Raw genomic sequence first — 17,764 nt, forward strand, 5'->3', positions numbered from 1 at the left:
AAGAACAAAGCGCAGTTAAAAATTTGGAGACACTGCGTGAACTTTAATCATAGTGAGTTTTGTAGCGATTGTGGCGCTGCCTGATTAGCCCCATGAACTTTGAATTCGGTGCCCATACATAATTGACAACAAAATGTATTTTATCAATATCCCAATCAAACAGCTCCAAAGTTGTACGTCTATTTGCAGAATTCGTCCCTTTCGGCGGGTTCCACGTGGAAAGGACACGACCCGTACATGCTCAGCTGTCCCATTGTGGATACGGATTGGCAGTTGGATTGGAGCTACAACATTTTCCTGCTGCTCCTTCTCCTGGGAAACTGTTTTTTCCTTTTTTCAATCATGATGGTGAGTGAAATCATTTACCTACGGCCAAGGGTGTGACACGGATTTATGAAATGGTTCTCCCAAGTTTTTCCCCCCATGTTCCAACTTGGTTCCCAGTAGCTCAAAGGAGGTCTTATATGAGTGTGTGGTAATGGGTTGGAAGAGACCCCGCTGCATGAGCGGAAATGAGCGTACCTGAATTTGCAAAGCCCTTCGTTACCACCCATCAATCCTGGTACATCTTTACCTCAGGACCGGACACACAAAGCTTGTTCCACAGATCAGTGACTCCTGAGGATGAATGCGTTTTTCGGTTGTCGGATTAAAGCATTATGAACGGGCCGAAGTCGGCGAATGTTTTGATTTCAAGGATGAACAATGGTTTTCCGTCCTGATTTGAGATCTCCTTTAGCTATGCGTGAAGATGGGCAACCTACAATTCATAAATCATTTGGCTGAAACGGGAAAGTTGCGCTTGCTTCCCAATTTCGAGGAGCGTCCCGAAACTTCTGAGCTTTGTTCCAAGTTCCAAAAGGGTCCGGAATAGCTTTTTGAGATGGGTCGATAGACCAACACTCCTCAAGCTATCATGATCAGAGATTTCGGTCGTATCGCCACTTTTATAGCGGACAGATAAGAAGAGAACCCCCTCGGATGGTTCCCGCCCCGCCCCCCCCTCCCTCACATGTCTTCTTTGGTTTCAAAAACCGAGCCGCTCTCTCAAGATGATGTTCCACTTCCCTTTGTGTCTTCCTCATTGCCAAAACTTGGAACCAGAATGAAAAGAATCGTGCAATCCTTAGAAGAGAACACGATACCTGTTTGGGGTTTAGAGGAGAATTGCGCTAGTGAGATGTTCTGAATCTGAATTTAAGTGATCATATCTTCTGGAATAGTCCCAATTTGATATTCAATTACAGCCCATATCATGGATGCACGTGAAATATCCTCGTCAGTTTATTTCTTTTTGGAACTCGAGCTTCCCTGGGTTATTTATTGTCTCATCTGAAGCGAATCGTTTTGTGAGAAATACAGAAAGTTTTTTGCTGAAAAGTGAACCATCTGAGGTTTTCCATATACCGGAACATCAAAGGAAACCTTGGGACTCCTTCGTCCTTGAATGTGTTCATTTTTTTCCTAAGGATCGTTCCTCATCACTCCATATTTCAAGGTCCCTCTTACTAAATGTTTCGAAACCTTCACAACAAGGAATAGTTTATCAATGCCTTAATGAAACCGAATTTCTTTATCCTCTTGTACTAACGTGAACAAGTTTGTCACTTAGCTGTGAAAGTATTTTATAATTGGATCACATTGCCGTTTGGAGGCTGTCCTGGTATTTGGAAAGGTGTCGTCTCTCCCTTCATTGGTATTCAAGAGAGAGAGAGCGTTGCGAAGAGCAGCCTTCAGATGATGCGACGTGGTCTTGAGTCCGTGACTTTAGAATGGTATTGAAGGGACCGGAGCCCAGGATCATGACCCTGGCCTTACTGGTGATTGACAGGGGCATCCATGGACCATAGCCAAGTAGAGGGACAACGAGGAGTTCCAGGAAAATGAGAGCGGAAAATCTTGGGATCCGTCGAAGTTGGTCAGATGATCAATGGGGAATGACATGAAAGACTTCAGCCAATGATAAGTTCTCGTGTCTTTGGTGGACCTGTTCCACTTTGATTGGCCAGGTTTTGAAATTTGGTTCTGTGGCTCACCAGTGAGGCCTGATTTAGCTTGTAAAAGGTTGTCTTTGTGAAGAGAGAAAGGTCTGAATGGCTGAAAGGAGTCGGAAAGAGACAAATGAGACGAAATCTCATTTTGAAATTAGACAGTGGTTTCATTTCGACTAGCTATTCTACGTCAAAGAGATTGAGCAGATAAGAAGAAATGCTGGTCCTCTTTCCATTCAAAATCCATGTCCTTAACTGAACAATAGTTGTCTTGATATCCATAGAGAAACAAGCTCCCAAATACGCAGTAATCATTTCAGAAACAGCCCTCCAAATGAAAGATTGACAGTGTCCTTGGAATCCTTGTATTCCTTGTATTCAAGAGGGGTAAATGAGAGCCTGCATATTCACGATGCCAAAGCCAATTCTCAGTGCTCAATCCCAGGAGTTTGGCACCCTCTGAAGGCGACATTTCCCCGAGCTCCTGCTCCTTGATTCCAAAGACTCTGAGCGAAACCAATGGACCATGAAGAGAACGCTTGGGGGCAACCATCCCCATCCAGTCATCCACTCTCCCATCAATTTTTTTGGGGAAAAGCCCAAAGTGGCTTTCATTGAAACTGTCCATCCAATCGCTCAAATTCCAATTTGGATCCAAATCGTGGAGCAACCAGATTTTTAATGATCCAATAAGTAGTTTTGTGTGAGGACACTCAAAAGTGGTCAAGGCAGAGTCACAATGGAAATTCTGTTCTTGGCAAGCGCCTCGTTCATGCTGGAGCCTGAAACAGATGCCAAAGCTTTGTGGGTTCGAGAGCTCTCCTGGCCAGAATCTGGTCCCCAAAGCCTGCTCCACAAAAGATGATCCCTCCGAAATTATTCAGCAAATACTGCACATATCACTATCCAGTCGTCTATATATATACAGTGTTGAGTGTCTCTGACTTCCTAGTTCATGCATAATAGAGACGAGCAAGAAAAAAAGACGAAGAGGGGTTGGTATAGTCCTCAAGGCCACTGGAAGAGGTGGAGCAGTGGAACATGGAACCGTTGTCGTATTTGTGTAGTCATCCAATGTCAAGGATTTTGTTGACAGAACTTCAAGCTTAGATGGCCTGCTGTTTTTGCTCGTCTAGATAATTGAGTCGGAGGGAATGAATGACCGCGCCAATACAATATGAAGCGGCGTGCAATACAAGGCCAGGATGGTTCCATTATTCTCCCGACCCAACACAGTTAGCTAGGCTAGCACTTGGGCCTTTTTCCTTCCATTTGGATTATTCTTTTCCATTCTTGCTTATAGATTGTTATTGCCAAAGTCAGGAATGACCCAACGAACTCGGAAGGAAATCTTCACAACTACAGAAGCACCAAGGCCCTTTTGGTTCTCTCAGCACTCCTTGGAGTTGGTTACATAGTGACCATGGCTCCACCGACCACAGATATTCATGGCTACCGAGTGTTCCAATATCTTCGAGCCATCTTACTCTCTCTGCAAGTAAGGTCGTTGGTTTTTCTGAGCGTCTGATGGATGAGTTTGCTTTCAAAGGAGGATTTTCCTCAATGTTTCAGGGATTCATAATCACGATTCCGTATTGCTTTATCAATTGGAGGGTCAAGAATCTCATCCGAGAGAGCATCAAACGCATGAAAGAAGAGAGGCAGTTCCAAAAAGAAACCATCGCCCGGTCCTCCAGGAATTCCATCAGTCTTGGAATGTTCCACTCCACCACAAATGCCAACAGCACAAGGTAATTGAAAGAAAAGTGATTGGTCTAATTTCCCCATTTGCTCTGTTCATAAATAGCTAAATTGTATTTCAATGCAACATGTTACATTTTCTGTGAACTGGATTTGGAAAAGATTTAAGTTTGAATCTTCAGAGTTTATTGTTTCAAGTTCGCCTCCATTTCGGAAGAAAATATCGATTATGACATGTTTTTCACCGTCATTCATAATCTTTGCGATTTTTTTTTTCGTATATATGCACAATGAGCTTTTTGTGCTCTCAAAACACGGAAAAGTGGATGACGGAAATAAAATTTATTTCCAGATTCAGCACTGCCACTGCCACAACTACCCTGAGTCAGTCAACGGTACCAAAGATACAATCTGACACCAGACCCATGCAACCTATTGTGCCCAATCAGATCAGGACAGGACTTTGTGCTCCAGTAGTGCAACATCAGAACGGAACATCGCCCCGCGACGTCTATGCAACAATCCACGAGACCACAAGTCTGGTCGAGGACAAGCTAAAAGGCGACCCAAGCCACAAGGATGTGACCCTGTGATTGTAGAAATGTGAACCAAAGCAATCTTTAGCTTGGCCACTCGTTTTGTTGCATTCTGTTTTATGTTCATTCGAATGAATCTGAATGAGCAAGTGGGCAGTACTGATTTCATTGATATTCATCAAAATGAACAAATGAAGTTTTTGAAGTGTAATCCGTTCATTGTGTTATTTGTGTAAATCGTACCTAGATGCGCAAAAGAATGGAACAAAGGTCCCAGGATATTCTGGACTTTTGTACATTGATCGGCATTATTTGTCAAAAGATGCACTCGCTAAGAAACTTCTGTAAGTGTAATTAACAGTTACAACTTCCAAAAGGGGATTATTACGCCTTCATTGATAGGGAACAATTGTACAAACATAGTTGATGAAAATGCACATGTAAATCTATGGACATCTACAACAATTGTTACTTAAAGCAATACATTCATATCCCTCTTTTTAGACATGTATTGCGCGAGCCAATTTCGCATTCGTTTTTTTGGCTCTGTTGGAGCCCCCCTATGAGTAAAATTATTAGCTGAGTGTTATGTTTCTCCATGTGTGAAAGTATGGCTTCTTCAAACGTCCAATGTACTAAATTTGCAATCGAAACACAGACTAATAAAACGAAATATATTGTACCTCATCTGCAACATTTCATTCCCACCAAACATCCTTCAAGACAAGACCAGGTTCTAGCATGATCCTATGGGGTTCTTGAAGCTAGGTAGCTACTTTCTTTCCACAACGTTTATCAAAATCCAAAAGACTGAAAAGCATTGACATGGCTTCCCATGCAAGCTCACAAGGTTTGATTCGAGATCTTACATCATTGTAAACTGGAGCAAGAATTGAGATTTACGACCATTCGTTATTGATCAAGAGTCGGTGACAGTCGCCTTTGGCATGGGAATGATTTCAATCTTAACCGCCGGAATCAACTTCTCAAGGGTTGGAAACATGATCGGCCTTCATCCAGCATGGCCAACCATCAATGGGACCCAGCAGCAGATATCTGGTAAGAGCCTTGTCGTGCTTAATGAATTGAATTGGAGGAAAACAAACAGGCCTAATTGTTGTTGGAATTGAGTGGCGCTCATGTCATTAACGGATAGTCAAGGCCAAGTGGTCTTATCCTCTTCAGTGGCAGAAAATACACGAGCAATGAGACGTCATAAAAAAGAGGAACTTTGTTCTCTTAAGTTCGCTTAAACCTTGCCTAATTAATTCAAGTCTAGAAAGCATTTTCCTAACGTCAATGTTAGATCATCATTTTAAAGAAGCAGACTTTTAAGTCCATTCATCATTTCACCTGTCAATCGTTCCTCAAAATCAGTAATCAGAGGCGAAACAAAAATACTCAATGTCATAGTTGCAAGATCATACACATCAACGATCAAACAAAAGTAGTCCTCTGCATTATATCTCTTAAAATAAAAGTTCCAATCCTTCAATCGACGATCATCTTTATTAGCTATTTATTCAAATCGAAGTAACTTTTCACCGATTTTAACAGCCACGATCAGATATTACACACACTGCTCTGAAGAAGGTCTCTCTTTGTTTTGATGAGGATTCTCAACTAATTGCAGCCTCGTCGACGACTTGTTTAGGCCCAAATAGGGAGATCATCAAGAGATGCCTATTCACCAAAAATCTCTTGTCCCACTCATTTTGTTACCTAATGACTCACTCACTCATGGCCTTCATTTCAGTGGTACCAGTCTCCCATGTTGCCTCCACCCGTGATCACATGGAAATCCTGATCGAACTCAGATACTGGATGGTTCTGATCTTAGTGTTCTCGCTCTTATCCATGCTGTACGTGGGATTAGTGTTGTGCTTCCACCTGATCTACTGTGTCAAGACCCATTTCCGATGCTTCCCGGATCTTCAGACCTCAGTGTTCCAAGAGCACCGAAGGCCAGAAGTCATCAGGTGAGTGAAATCACGACGACCGGTCGGTCTTTGGACATTTCTTCCAATTCCTGGTTATCCCTTTCAGAAGAAGTAATGCTCCCGGAAATGAACACTCTCTTCTTCAAATATTGGACGAGACCTCGTCGTCTCAACACGAGCGTGACGCGGCCTTGGCCTTTGAGGCCACTTTACCTCCTCCTAGCTATGAGAACCTCACCCTGGGTGTCCCTCCTCCTCCTTCGGACTGTTCATGTTCAGACATTCAATCGGATTCCGAGTCCTTGCCAGATTATGCCACAGCAGTGCAGACCGAAATTGCCACCATTTCCAGTGGCGTCGAATTCCGGGAAAGACTTGGTGGAACGCACGACGACGCTGAAGGTCAATCAGTGTCAAGTATGGACGCCTCCGTTCCGCTCACGGCTTATGTGATCAATCTTATTAATCGATTAAGTGTGTATACATGAAATATATGAAGAGGTTAAATCTATGCTCTGTCACTTGAATACAAGAGAACGCCGATAAAATGGAAATAACTGTCGGAACTTGTTGGATCATCGTAGATATCGCCTCCGAAGTTGAATAGACGGATCATATCTCCGGCTACAATATCCAATACAACCGTCTGACCCACCATGGATTTGCCTGGAATGAAATTCTTGAAAAGTTGGAAACGGATATCCGAGACCTTTCTCCTGATGTCATGCCATTAATCTTTTACCACTCTCGCCATTGGAAAGGCCGGCCACGGAGACACCATTCTTGTGAATCTGGAGTTTAAATGGCCTTCGCTTGAGTGGAAGACCATGAATGGAGAAGAGATACGTCCCCGTGTAAGGAACCGTGTAGATCCCGTCCCTGATATTGAAATGACCACCCGAATTCATGTTGGCTGTCGTAAAATTGATATATCGAAAGTCGTCGTAAAACGGCTGGCTACATGGGAACAAGTGAGACCATGGATCTCGAGATGAGAAGAAGGTCAGGCAGAACCTTGGAAATGAAAGTGGAACTTACTTCAAGCTTACATCAAACGCCTCAAAGTAGCGAAGGTTGCCTGGGCTTCCAAAAACGCGCTCAAATCCCGTTTGGTTCGTGTCGATGGTCATGTCACAGAAAACCACCTTGGGATAGCGGTCCTTTCGAGATCTGACCATGTAATAGCCAACCTCGAACGAAAGATAATAGTGATTAGAATCCTAAATGGCAATAATTCGACATAAAAGTCATTTCTAAAAAGCACTTAAATGGGTCCTTAACATACTGGAATGCTCATTTAATAAAACAGCTTTGATGAGGATCGATTATTTATTTTCTCTATCAAAGGAAAGCTCCCAATGACAAACACTTTTTGTTTCATAATGTGTTACGCCGTCATTTATAACTATTCAAGCCACATTGCAAATCTTTAAAGTATATGCCAAAGGGCCCGAGTTACCTGGGTTATCCCTTGATTCCAAAGATCTTGACATGATGAAGGGTCCGTCCGGAACGACCCATTTTCATCCATGACGTTTCCAAAGCATTTCAATGGTCCCAATTGGAACTTGGCCACTTTTCCCTTCCTCGCATCTACAGCTCCAAAATTAAGCTGCATAACTGGTAGTGATGACTTATCCGTCAGTTTACCACGGTCTTGTAGCCATATTGTTCCATTGTTTGCATCACAATTGCACCTGGAACAAATTTGGACCGATTTTTGAGGTTGCGTGAAAATGAGTATGTAAAGTTGCGAGATTTTACTGAAAGTCCGTTTCGAAGCAAGTTTGAGTTGCTCCACATTGACACCCCGAAATTGGCTGACTTCCATTTCCATGCCACGTGGTGAATGTGTTTCCGTGTCTCCCGGTCCACCAGGCATAATTTGTGGAACCAGAACTCAAAGGAGCCCCTAGACAATCATACTGGAACGTTTGAATACAAAATAAATCAACAAAGCTCGACGTTTTAGAGTATCCTTCGAAAGATGAAAAGTTAGATTGTGGTGATTTTTTAGATTGTAAATTTGATGGTTGAATGAGGGTTTTTGGCACTTTCATAAGGCCTCGGCATTACATGTGAACGATTGGGGATAAAAACTCGTTGCAACTACTGAAAACATCTTGGTCTGGTATTCCATTTTATATCATATCGTTATCTTACATGCCTAACATTTTTAGGATGAATGTAATTCTGCTGAACTGATTCAGAAGCTAAAGAATAGCTTTGCATCAAATACAATATTCAAGGATTTGGTTGAGAGGGAATCTATAAAAATAGGTAAAATTTGTAAAAATCTATGCAAAAACAGTCCAAAGCAAAGCCGGCCAAAAATGAAGAGAAAAATCCCGCCATCCGATAAATTAGAGAGCAACATACGTGAGAATTGTTACGGCAGTCAAAATGTTGCATTGTGCTTCTTATGCAAGAATGAGATTAGAGCATGGCTTCTTGGAACATGGTCTGGCAATCCGGATCAAACATTGCCCTCTGATACGTTTTGCCTAACACCATTGTGTTATTAGATATAAAAATCCATATTTACTAATGGCATACAAGTTTCACCCTTCATTCGTAAATATTCTAAGATCCACACTCAATGAAAGAAAAGGTACCAGGACGGATCGTTTTATTATGATTCATGATGTAACCGCAAATTTATGACTGTCGTTCGTAATCCAAAGAAAAACGGAGAAGTCGTATTAGGTCATCTTTGAGATATGGACCAACCAACCAGGCCTAAGGTTTGACTAACCTGAGAAATGTGCCGAAGCCCTTTAAATGATCTGCATTCGAATGAGATCAGTCAGTTGGAACCTTCTCCTCAATTGAGACAGACACAAATTACAGGTTCATTTCAATTCATGGAACACCTTTCAGCCCAGCCGCGGAACAGTAAGTAATCCAAAAAATGTGTGAGGCTCGCCGTCCTCGGGTTTCATCAAAGCTATATGTTACTTTTAGTGACATTTCAAGAGCATCCAATCCCATTTCGAAGTCCTTTGGGTGAGGACCGAGGATCTTATGAGATTGCGGATGTTCAGCATTGGGTGGTAGTCGGGATACTGATGCCAATCGTGATCGGACTCTATCTCCTACTTGTGCTGATATGTTATTACTTATTTTGTAAGAAAGAAAACAACTGGGAACAAGAACTTCAAAGCCAGCTCCACACCTTGCAGCAGGTGAGACGTGATTCTTCATAAATGTCCATTTGGGCACCCTGTTCAATTCACTTGTTCTTCATTCCAGAACTCAAATGATGGGAGCTTCACACCGCCTCCATCTTATGCGATATTCATAGGAAGTGGAGACTCTGATTTTATTCCTCCGTCATACAAGATGTTGTTCCCACAAGCGTCCATTACCAATTCGGTGGATTCTTTGCAACATCAGCCAGAAATTGCTAGTAGTAAGTGTGACCAGCCTCGTTATCTTGAATTCGCCCATCAACTGCAAATAGTTTGATTGCTTTTAAGCTTAATGGTTGTCTTCGGTTTTTGAAAGTGATCAAAAGCAACACAAAAATCAAAAATCTTCATGCAATTGCAGTACGTAAATGTTCTGATCCGATATATTTTTCCCCAACCAATGTTACTGGTTCATGATCATTGGCACAATTGTCTTTCACTTTTCGTCATAAAATATGTTCATGTTGAATAAAGTGAAAGATATCTGATAATCCTTTTCTAGTCATGAAGCATTCATGAACAAGATTTATTAAGCTACTAAGTAACATTCTGTGAGACTATGGGTGGCAAATCTTTAAAAAATCAAGCTTTCTTGCACCAATATCATCTTCCGGTTACTACGTCCAATGTCTAAGTTTGGCTCATTTGGCCAAGATTAAGACCCCAATGACCTTGTTCCAGGTTCTCATTCGGGTTCAGCGAATTTGATCGATCTCTCCACTCCGAGTAACACCATCAAGCTGTTGCCTAATCAGATCCATATCGTGTGCGAAACGCCCTCCACAGCCCTCAATTTCATCCAGCACGTGTCTCAAGCTCGGGGAACCCATTCCTACGATTCCTCAAGCAGCTTCGGTGCCGGCCCTAGCGTCAGCTACTCTTCAGGGCCGCTGATGAGCAGTCGGCTTCAGGGTCGCGGGTCCCAGTACCTCTACTTCCCTTTCCCACATGGCCGAACGCCCTCGCCTAGACAAACAATGGTGCCCAGATGTGGGTCGGAAGATGTGGGTCCGACGTCTGAACTGGAAATGGGTCGCTTTGAGGAAGAGCCAGAAGTTGGCTTAGCGATTTTCAATCGCTCCAGAATGAGGAGAGGCTCTTCGTTTTGAATCGAAAGACTTGAAATGTCCTTATGGTCAGAGTTTTCTGTATTTATACAAGAAGACATGGTGGGAAGAATGGATTATTTTGATACAAAACAGGGTCTGTGATACATTTGTGGGGTTTCAGCTCGTTGGAGCCACCACCACAAAAAGCTTTTGTAAAACGTTGGTGACATAAAATGTGTAACGATCCAAAAACGCGGGCTTATTCTTCCATCCAATGAAGAAGGCGTAGACAGGTACGGCGGTGAAGATCATCAGCAATCCGATCCCGGTCTCCACGGGCTTGGCCATCATCGGGAGGACAGTAATGATTGCTGTGAGAATGAGATACACTATGGGGAAAACAAGATGGACCTTCAGTGGTCGCTCCATTTTGGGTTGTCTCCATCGAAGATAAGGCAGGCAAAATACAGCTGCCCCTATCGAAAGCCACGTGGCAAAGCCAACGTAGTTCATGAGCATGCCGATATTGGATGAACTGAGATAAAGCAGGGCAAGGAAAGTGATCACCATCACTGACGGGGCCGGAGTCATCTTCTTCGTTTGGATCATGGTGAGAACCTGCGGCATTTGACCCTCACGGGCTCCGGCGAAAAACAGCCTAGAAGAGGTCAGAAGGGTTCCATTGACGGCCCCAAAGGTAGAGCAAGCCACAAAGATTGGAATGATCCAAGCTAATCCCCCATACATGCGGTTGGCAAAGGTCACGGCCACAGCCTCGGACCCCAAGACCTCGGCTGGCGACAGTGTCGTGTGAAAAGCAACGATGGTAAGCACATAGATGACCAGGGTGATGATGCAAGAGATACCAATAGCGCGGGGAAGATCTCGGACGGGATCTTTCATCTCCTCAATGATGAAGTTCAAGTAGTTCCAACCCGTGTAGGCAAACAACCCCGAGTAGAATGACGACGCAATCACGGTGAAATCCGTCTCCGTGTTATCCCACGTAAAATATTGGGTCTGTCCCCGACCCAACTGGACAAATCCGGTCACGACAATAATAATGAGTGCGAACACCTTGGCGTAGGTGAAGTAATCCTGGACCTTGCTGGCCCATTTGACATCGTAGCAATTGATGAAGCACAGTAAACACAAACAGGTGGCGGCGAGAAGCCTCGTGGCCTCATCCGGAGGCTGACAATCAGGGAAGAAAGGCTTCAAGATGTACAATGCGAAGGTTAGTGACTGGATTGCTCCAGTGCACGGACGGACAATGATACATTCAATCCACAGTCTGATGAAAGCCAGAAACGGGCCGAATGTGACGTGGATGTAGGCGTAATCCGCCCCCGATTTACGAATCATACATCCTAAGCGGAGAATAAGTCTGCTGTAGTCAAATGACACTTGTGGAGTTCCGAAAATATCCTACCTAATTCGGCGTAACAATACGCTCCGAACATGGTGAATATCCCGCATATCGTCCACACCACCAAGGACAAGTTAACGGATCCGGTGGACACCAAAACTCCCGAGGGTGAGACGAAGATCCCTGAACCGATAATACAACCCACAATGACAGTGCAGCCGTTCAGGAGAGTCATTTCAGCCTTCAATTTCACCCCTTCTTCCGGGGCATTCCTCTCACTATCAAGGCTTTGGGTGTCACCTTTTCCATCCTTGGCAAACTGGGGCCCCATCAGCTCTTGACTAAGGCCTTCATCCGGAAATCCGTTCGGCTTCTGTTCATTGAAGAAGAGCGTATCCTTCATGTTGGACCCACGATGCTTCACTGTTCACTTCTATCGTTCCGACAAGCTAGCGTACTACGAAAGCATGTCTCTTGGGAGTGCCGTTAGGAGGGGGTGTAATCATACTTTAGCACATGAGGTTTCTCTCTTCATGGAGAGAGTAATTTTAATGACACCACTGGCAGGATCAAAGGTCAGGGAATTGAACTCATGGTGTGAAATTTGATACTAGATAAATGACTTTGCGAATTACTTTTTAAGGACCAAATATCGTCGGTTTTAACACACTGCATTTTTCAGGACATCTTGTTCAATGTTCCTTTTTCGTGGGGTGCTATTAACACATGTTCTCAATCCACTTATTTTAACAGGTGTTTTCCCAATACATTTTTCTTTGGACGAGTTAATCTTGTATTTTACAGGAGCGTGTTGAAATAGGCCTTTTTTGCTCTTAACATTTTTTTGTTTGTTCTAAATGCTACCCTGTGCATTACGATGTTCTATCACCGGCAGTAATTGGCATCCTTATTTAAAAAATTTCAAACTTGTACTTTCCTTCATTGTTGCCATTATTTCAATGGCTGAAAATACAAAGAGGCTACTGTTTGTTTAACATTTCCGAATTTTCAAGTTTCCTCTTGTCCTAAATTTCATTCTCAATTTGTCTCTATAAGATGTAAATACTTTTTTTCACATGCCTTTCACCTATCCTAATCCGAATTTCCATCTAAACTCTTAAAATCCATGGGTTATACCATCAAAGGGTAAGTTCCATCAAAGTTTTAGTTTCATCTCATGGTGGATTTTAGAGAATGGGATGAAAAGGACAAAATCGAGAACAGATCAGATCCCATAAATTATTGTAGATCATATGTCAAGAAATAAAAACACTTCTCCAAGTAAAGCATGGTTTGCGGTAAATTTCAAATTCGCTCTCTGTGCTCAAATCTGGTGGAACCAAATAACCGGTGAATACTGAATCAACCACGTTCATGAGGAGAGGGTCTTTGCAGGTGCGTGGGATATTGATCCAAAAGAAGGAGCGCGCGCGGCTGATGCAATATACACACACACTGCATCAGTTTCATGTTTTTGGCACGACAATAAGTGTGCTTTAATACGTTTCCAACGAGGATAAAGGCAGAAATGTTCCCCGAAACTTTCATTAGGATAGGAATGGACTTTTGTTCCAGTAGTGTCTCACTATTGACTCCAAGTCAAAATAATTCGGGCTCTAATGATAAGAGTAGAAAGCACTTGAGATTCCTCAGAACTGGATTGAGCTAGTTCTAATTGTTTTTCATTGCTTCGATCTAGATTTCACGAGACACAGTTTTGTGAGAAAGAAGAGATGTCTGGAAATGAGTTGCACTCTAAGTACAGGGAGAGCAAAACATCAGCAGAAACTGAATTTAGAAAAATATCCGCTGATGAGGCGTACAGTTGTTGGAATGTGCATTTAGAAACTCGTGTGATTAGGAATGAGAGTCAAAAGATAGAAGCAAAACCATGACTGATCATTTTGATCCATGTTGCACTTTTCACCACTCTCCTTTTTAGAACGTACGAGAGGCAAGTCAGAACTAGTTGGCGATGAAAAGAAAGTTTTTTTTGCAAACGTCATTAATTGAAATACTGATGTTGTGGTATTCTAAGAGGTCAATGGTTCGCCCTTAGGGTTTTTGAGAATTAAATGTTCATGCATGACAACAGGAAATTTGATGGTTCTTAGAAAATATCAACCATTTTGCTGTTGAATGGTTGCCACATTTTGGCGGCAAAATAAAAAAAAATGATATATTTCTTTCCACTCTTTGCAACCAATACTGCCTCAGGTTTAACACAATAAGTTATCTGTTGTGTATCAGACAAATCAGGCACTTATTGACGCAAACAATCACATGCATGCAATTACAATTTCAATGATTTCTGGTGTTAGATGGATCTGTTTCATCTTATTTGTCGTGCTTGTCTCTACAAGAAGCCTAAAATGAACTATTAACATTAATTCTTCACAGAGGTGACACATGTTTTCTCAACTGAAATACGTGACACATACTTCATCACTTTGAATAAAATTCATTGAATCCCCAACTTGTCACGTATTTCTTCCCTGGGACTTAGCAACAGCAAACTAGTATGGCATATAAATTCCTACTGTTGTGAAAAATTACTTTAATGTCTAAATATAGTCTTTATTTTTGACAAACCGATACAAAGGGATGACATGACCTCATTTCAAGTCCCTCATTGTTCCAAATAGTACAAAACGCTTAGTTGCCGTTTTTTGAGCAATCATGCTTGTTTATCCCTCGTGATTTGGCATTTGTCGTATTTGCCTCCGATCCGAAAGACTATTTTAGTGGGTGGGACGAATGCACTTCTAGTCGAACTTCTGAGCATACTACACTCATCAATTTTACCCAAGTTTGGAGTCCCAAAAGTTGTTCCTAAGTCCGCTTAGGGCCGGAAAAATTGGGAACAAATGGCCAATGACTGACTGTATGTGCTTAGCAACGGAGTTACTGAACAGTAGGTAACGCTTGGGCATTGACATTAGGTGTTTGTACTTAGTGAAGAGAAAAGTAGTAATTTCAATCAGCCCTCATTGTTGACTAGTTTTCGATGGTAAATTGCAAGTCACTTTCTAAGAATAAAATCAATGATTGTTTGATGAAAGCTTGAAAAGTCTGGTCTTTTTAGTAGTTTTGAGTATTTGCGAGTTGAATTTGATATGTGGCATCACACACTTGTCCCATGTGTTCAATTGAAATTGATAACATTTCTTGACAACGTAATCTTAAAAGATTACATTTGGTCGATTAATTGAACCATTTCCAGTATTCATCGATTGAGGAAAATTGATGGCTCACATTTCAAGGATTGTTAAGTCACGTTAGAAGATAGATGATTTTGGCATGGTTAGCTTTATCTCATCATTTTAAAAGGAACCAGCTATCCGTAGTGTTCTCATTTGGTTTGTTGCATTTAAATGTTCAAAACAGCAAAACAAGTTTTTGAATTTAGATTTGATCAAGGCTGTCTTTGCCAAGTTCACAGCAAAGCCAAAAAAACATCATTTTAAGTGGCAGAGTGTATCAACGCTATCTAGAGTACAAATACATACTTTTAAGACTTTCAACCTATTTCATGACTAAATTATGTGTAACATGGACAACTCTATGATTTTCAATCTCCAGTGCGTCATTCATAGCTAAGCTTGATTGGGCTAGAAATAGAAAGACGAATTGAACGTAAAATACAAATTTAAAAACTATGAACATTTTGTTCTCGTCCATCGATGAGCATATTTTAAGAATGCGTCTGGATTGTACAAGAAAAGTGTTCTTAATCGTTACAAAACGTCAAAATCACATGTTCCAATCAAGTGGACAATCCCCAGGTTCATTCAATACCTCCTTAAAAAGGTAAAAAGTACCAACTTGATGTCAATTACTCATTTGATGTTTTTGGTCATGTTGCTTAGTTAGAGTTTTGTGATTGAACCTAACAAAAACCCAAAGAGAGAGAGAGTACATTTATTAAATAAGATGTATTTTGAATTGTGATGAATCGCCAACTGTTTGTACTCGAACTATGATTGGAAATTGAAGCTTGGCAACACATGTAGAGCGTACTACAAGATCAGGTTTGCCAATAAAATGCTTATTTCTATTCACCAAACTGAAAGGAATACTTGCCAATTGGGGCTGAGTAGGACATTAAAATAATGAAGAAACTCAAATCAAATCAGATATTCAGATCAACACTTTGAGTTTCGTAAACCGTAACAGGTTAGCTTATAACAGCAAAATATGGTATATTATGTATTTGAATGTATTTGTGACTCATCCAGAACTCGCGAGGTCTTTATCATTTAGCCGAAAAAGATCAAGAAGAGGGGAAAACCTTCAGTCTCTCTTGAAATCTGGAAACATCTGGTTCTTTCGTTTAATGACCTTGACAAGGCTACTGAAGGCTGAGAAACTACAATCCTGTTTCGATTTTCATTTCAGACGCAACAAGGTAGGTTTTTTTTGAAGACAACATACATACAACACGAGTTGGGATCTATTTTTGTGAGGAAGACGGAGTTTAATTTGCCACAGTGACTAAAATGCCAAATCAAAATTTGATGGAATTGTCCAAACACTGCGAAGAAAAATGCCAATATTTTCCATCGAGATTTCGTAATACTTTTTAATCACTTTTGAGTAAGTAGGCAAATGTAACATAATATTGAATAGGTTTCATGAAGAATTTTGATCAAAAAAAGGTCCAAGTGTGATTTGAAAGATGCAACCGAATCAACAAGGCCTACGTATTCCCTGCGAATGTGAGAGGGAAGCAAATTAAACAAAGAAGGAGCCCGTGAAAGAAGAGAGTTGGATTTCATGGTTTTAACTAGCCTGGATTCTCGAGGACTTGAAGGGGCTCTCGAAAGGCACATTAAGCCTCTACGGTCACTAGAATTGACCCTAAATCCTGGGTTGGTACAAAGCTCATGGATGCTTTTGAAGACGTACAGTATCACATACCTTTCGTACCTTCTCTGAACACTGTACAGTCCCAACTTTTTTAGTCTCTCCTAATACGAGAGCTCTCTCATACCTGTGATGTTCCTACTGAAATACCTTAAGGCTTGTTTGACCTTGCGCCTCGTTTTGACTATGCAATAGTTTTGCTAAACAATGTCTCAAAAGATATTTTCTGAACGGCTTGATTGTTCGCTTTTTTGACCAACCTTTCAAAAAAAAACATTCATTCAGGTTGCAAAACTGTTTCAGTACATTGCCAGAGTATTAAATAGGAGACTCATTAGCTCAAAGAAGTGGTGAATTGCTTAATCATTAATGAGTTGCTATGTTCTGTTGCAAAAGCATTCATTGACCCTGGTGCAAGCTGTTTTTGTTCAAAGCAATTTTATTAGTTCCCTATTGCACTTTACCTTTTTGCATATTGGCTGCCGGTAACGTTTCAATGAGAAATCATACCTGCTAAAAAGATTCAGTGGAATGGAGGGCTTATAAAGGAAGTGAGTGCTTTTGCCTTTTTTGCCTTTTTCTTACTTTGGTTTTTTAAGCATTGACAACCTTTTATTACGACTCATGGTCATATCAACAGGTTTAAGATATAATAAAGATAGTTGCATTAACAAAGGAGATAAGTCGAAAAATTAAAAACATTTTGGCCTTTCATAATTTTATTCATTATTCAATTTAAAAGAATAATCAGCATATAAATGTCTGTCTTGTTTTTCTTTTTCTTTCCTTGTTCTTCCATTTTTGCAGCTTTTTTGTGTGCAGTTTTTCCAATTTCAATTGCACTCTTCAAAGCAGCCCTGATGATCTCACTTCCAGTGATTGACTCCTGTTATTCCCAAAAGACCTTGCAACCTTTGGCAGATTTGTCCAAATCCCATTATTTCTAGCTTTCCATCCAATGTGCACCAATCAAAGTAATCAAAATCCAAAGATATTCCATAGGTACACAACCTAACTCTTTACTTGTCTTGTCTCCTTGATATGATACAATTGGGTAAGACGAGCCAAATCTCGTAATGCACATACACACTAAATGATGGCGTAGCCCACTTTTCTTTTTG

The 17,764-nt window shown here is 41.3% G+C and overlaps 5 protein-coding genes and 1 long non-coding RNA gene across 9 annotated transcripts in view; 4 read left to right on the forward strand and 2 right to left on the reverse strand.

Moving 5' to 3' along the window:
- LOC131882694 (diuretic hormone receptor-like) overlaps window positions 1-4,915 on the forward strand; it is a 43,212-nt gene extending 38,297 nt beyond the window's left edge. The window contains exons 7-10 of the mRNA XM_059229930.1: window positions 190-348; window positions 3,295-3,489; window positions 3,564-3,742; window positions 4,045-4,915. Of these exons, the coding sequence (XP_059085913.1) occupies window positions 190-348; window positions 3,295-3,489; window positions 3,564-3,742; window positions 4,045-4,285 (774 nt within the window). The 3' untranslated portion in view covers window positions 4,286-4,915. The remainder of the gene's footprint in view (window positions 1-189; window positions 349-3,294; window positions 3,490-3,563; window positions 3,743-4,044) is intronic.
- A 158-nt stretch (window positions 4,916-5,073) lies between these two features.
- On the forward strand, window positions 5,074-6,679 carry LOC131882701 (uncharacterized). Its single transcript, XM_059229937.1, has 3 exons — window positions 5,074-5,287; window positions 5,985-6,207; window positions 6,275-6,679. Exons 1-3 carry the CDS (start codon window positions 5,176-5,178, stop codon window positions 6,654-6,656), a joined length of 717 nt encoding a protein of 238 aa, XP_059085920.1. The 5' UTR covers window positions 5,074-5,175; the 3' UTR covers window positions 6,657-6,679.
- LOC131882695 (uncharacterized) overlaps window positions 6,601-17,764 on the reverse strand; it is a 23,302-nt gene continuing 12,138 nt past the window's right edge. The window contains exons 4-8 of one of the 4 annotated variants that reach the window (XR_009373521.1): window positions 7,933-8,093; window positions 7,628-7,865; window positions 7,207-7,358; window positions 6,911-7,081; window positions 6,601-6,834 (exon numbers count right to left, since the gene is read on the reverse strand). Coding sequence is in view for 2 of the 4 variants with exons in the window: in XM_059229931.1 (XP_059085914.1) it covers window positions 6,677-6,834; window positions 6,911-7,125; window positions 7,207-7,358; window positions 7,628-7,865; window positions 7,933-8,093 (924 nt within the window). In the remaining 2 variants the exon portion in view is untranslated. Of the gene's footprint in view, window positions 6,848-6,910; window positions 7,126-7,206; window positions 7,359-7,627; window positions 7,866-7,932; window positions 8,094-17,764 lie in introns of all 4 variants that reach the window. The other 3 variants (XM_059229931.1, XM_059229932.1, XR_009373522.1) reach the window with 3 other exon arrangements.
- Window positions 8,974-11,076, forward strand: LOC131882700 (uncharacterized). The gene is made up of 4 exons (XM_059229936.1): window positions 8,974-9,063; window positions 9,133-9,353; window positions 9,421-9,580; window positions 10,041-11,076. The coding sequence occupies exons 1-4, from the start codon at window positions 9,033-9,035 to the stop codon at window positions 10,466-10,468; spliced, it is 840 nt and encodes a 279-aa protein (XP_059085919.1). The 5' UTR covers window positions 8,974-9,032; the 3' UTR covers window positions 10,469-11,076.
- Window positions 10,490-12,628, reverse strand: LOC131882696 (large neutral amino acids transporter small subunit 1-like). The gene is made up of 2 exons (XM_059229933.1): window positions 11,841-12,628; window positions 10,490-11,778 (listed from the first exon to the last, which is right to left on the reverse strand). Exons 1-2 carry the CDS (start codon window positions 12,178-12,180, stop codon window positions 10,586-10,588), a joined length of 1,533 nt encoding a protein of 510 aa, XP_059085916.1. The 5' UTR covers window positions 12,181-12,628; the 3' UTR covers window positions 10,490-10,585.
- LOC131882703 (uncharacterized) overlaps window positions 16,062-17,764 on the forward strand; it is a 4,851-nt gene continuing 3,148 nt past the window's right edge. The window contains exon 1 of the long non-coding RNA XR_009373523.1: window positions 16,062-16,185. This is a non-coding gene — a long non-coding RNA (uncharacterized LOC131882703). The remainder of the gene's footprint in view (window positions 16,186-17,764) is intronic.

Source organism: Tigriopus californicus, chromosome 6 (genome assembly GCF_007210705.1).
Source record: "Tigriopus californicus strain San Diego chromosome 6, Tcal_SD_v2.1, whole genome shotgun sequence".
Classification (NCBI taxonomy): domain Eukaryota; kingdom Metazoa; phylum Arthropoda; class Copepoda; order Harpacticoida; family Harpacticidae; genus Tigriopus; species Tigriopus californicus.

What these genes read in the sequence shown, in the direction of transcription:
- LOC131882701 (XM_059229937.1), top strand. Translation starts at nt 5,176, where the DNA reads ATGGGAATGATTTCAATCTTAACCGCCGGAATCAACTTCTCAAGGGTT. An exon ending in GACCCAGCAGCAGATATCTG is followed by an intron (nt 5,288 to 5,984) that starts GTAAGAGCCTTG and finishes CCTTCATTTCAG; the next exon opens with TGGTACCAGTCTCCCATGTT. An exon ending in CGAAGGCCAGAAGTCATCAG is followed by an intron (nt 6,208 to 6,274) that starts GTGAGTGAAATC and finishes TATCCCTTTCAG; the next exon opens with AAGAAGTAATGCTCCCGGAA.
- LOC131882700 (XM_059229936.1), top strand. Translation starts at nt 9,033, where the DNA reads ATGGAACACCTTTCAGCCCAGCCGCGGAACA. An exon ending in TTCAGCCCAGCCGCGGAACA is followed by an intron (nt 9,064 to 9,132) that starts GTAAGTAATCCA and finishes TGTTACTTTTAG; the next exon opens with TGACATTTCAAGAGCATCCA. An exon ending in AGCTCCACACCTTGCAGCAG is followed by an intron (nt 9,354 to 9,420) that starts GTGAGACGTGAT and finishes TCTTCATTCCAG; the next exon opens with AACTCAAATGATGGGAGCTT.
- LOC131882696 (XM_059229933.1), bottom strand. Translation starts at nt 12,180, where the DNA reads ATGAAGGATACGCTCTTCTTCAATGAACAGAAGCCGAACGGATTTCCG. An exon ending in GTATTGTTACGCCGAATTAG is followed by an intron (nt 11,779 to 11,840) that starts GTAGGATATTTT and finishes TTCTCCGCTTAG; the next exon opens with GATGTATGATTCGTAAATCG.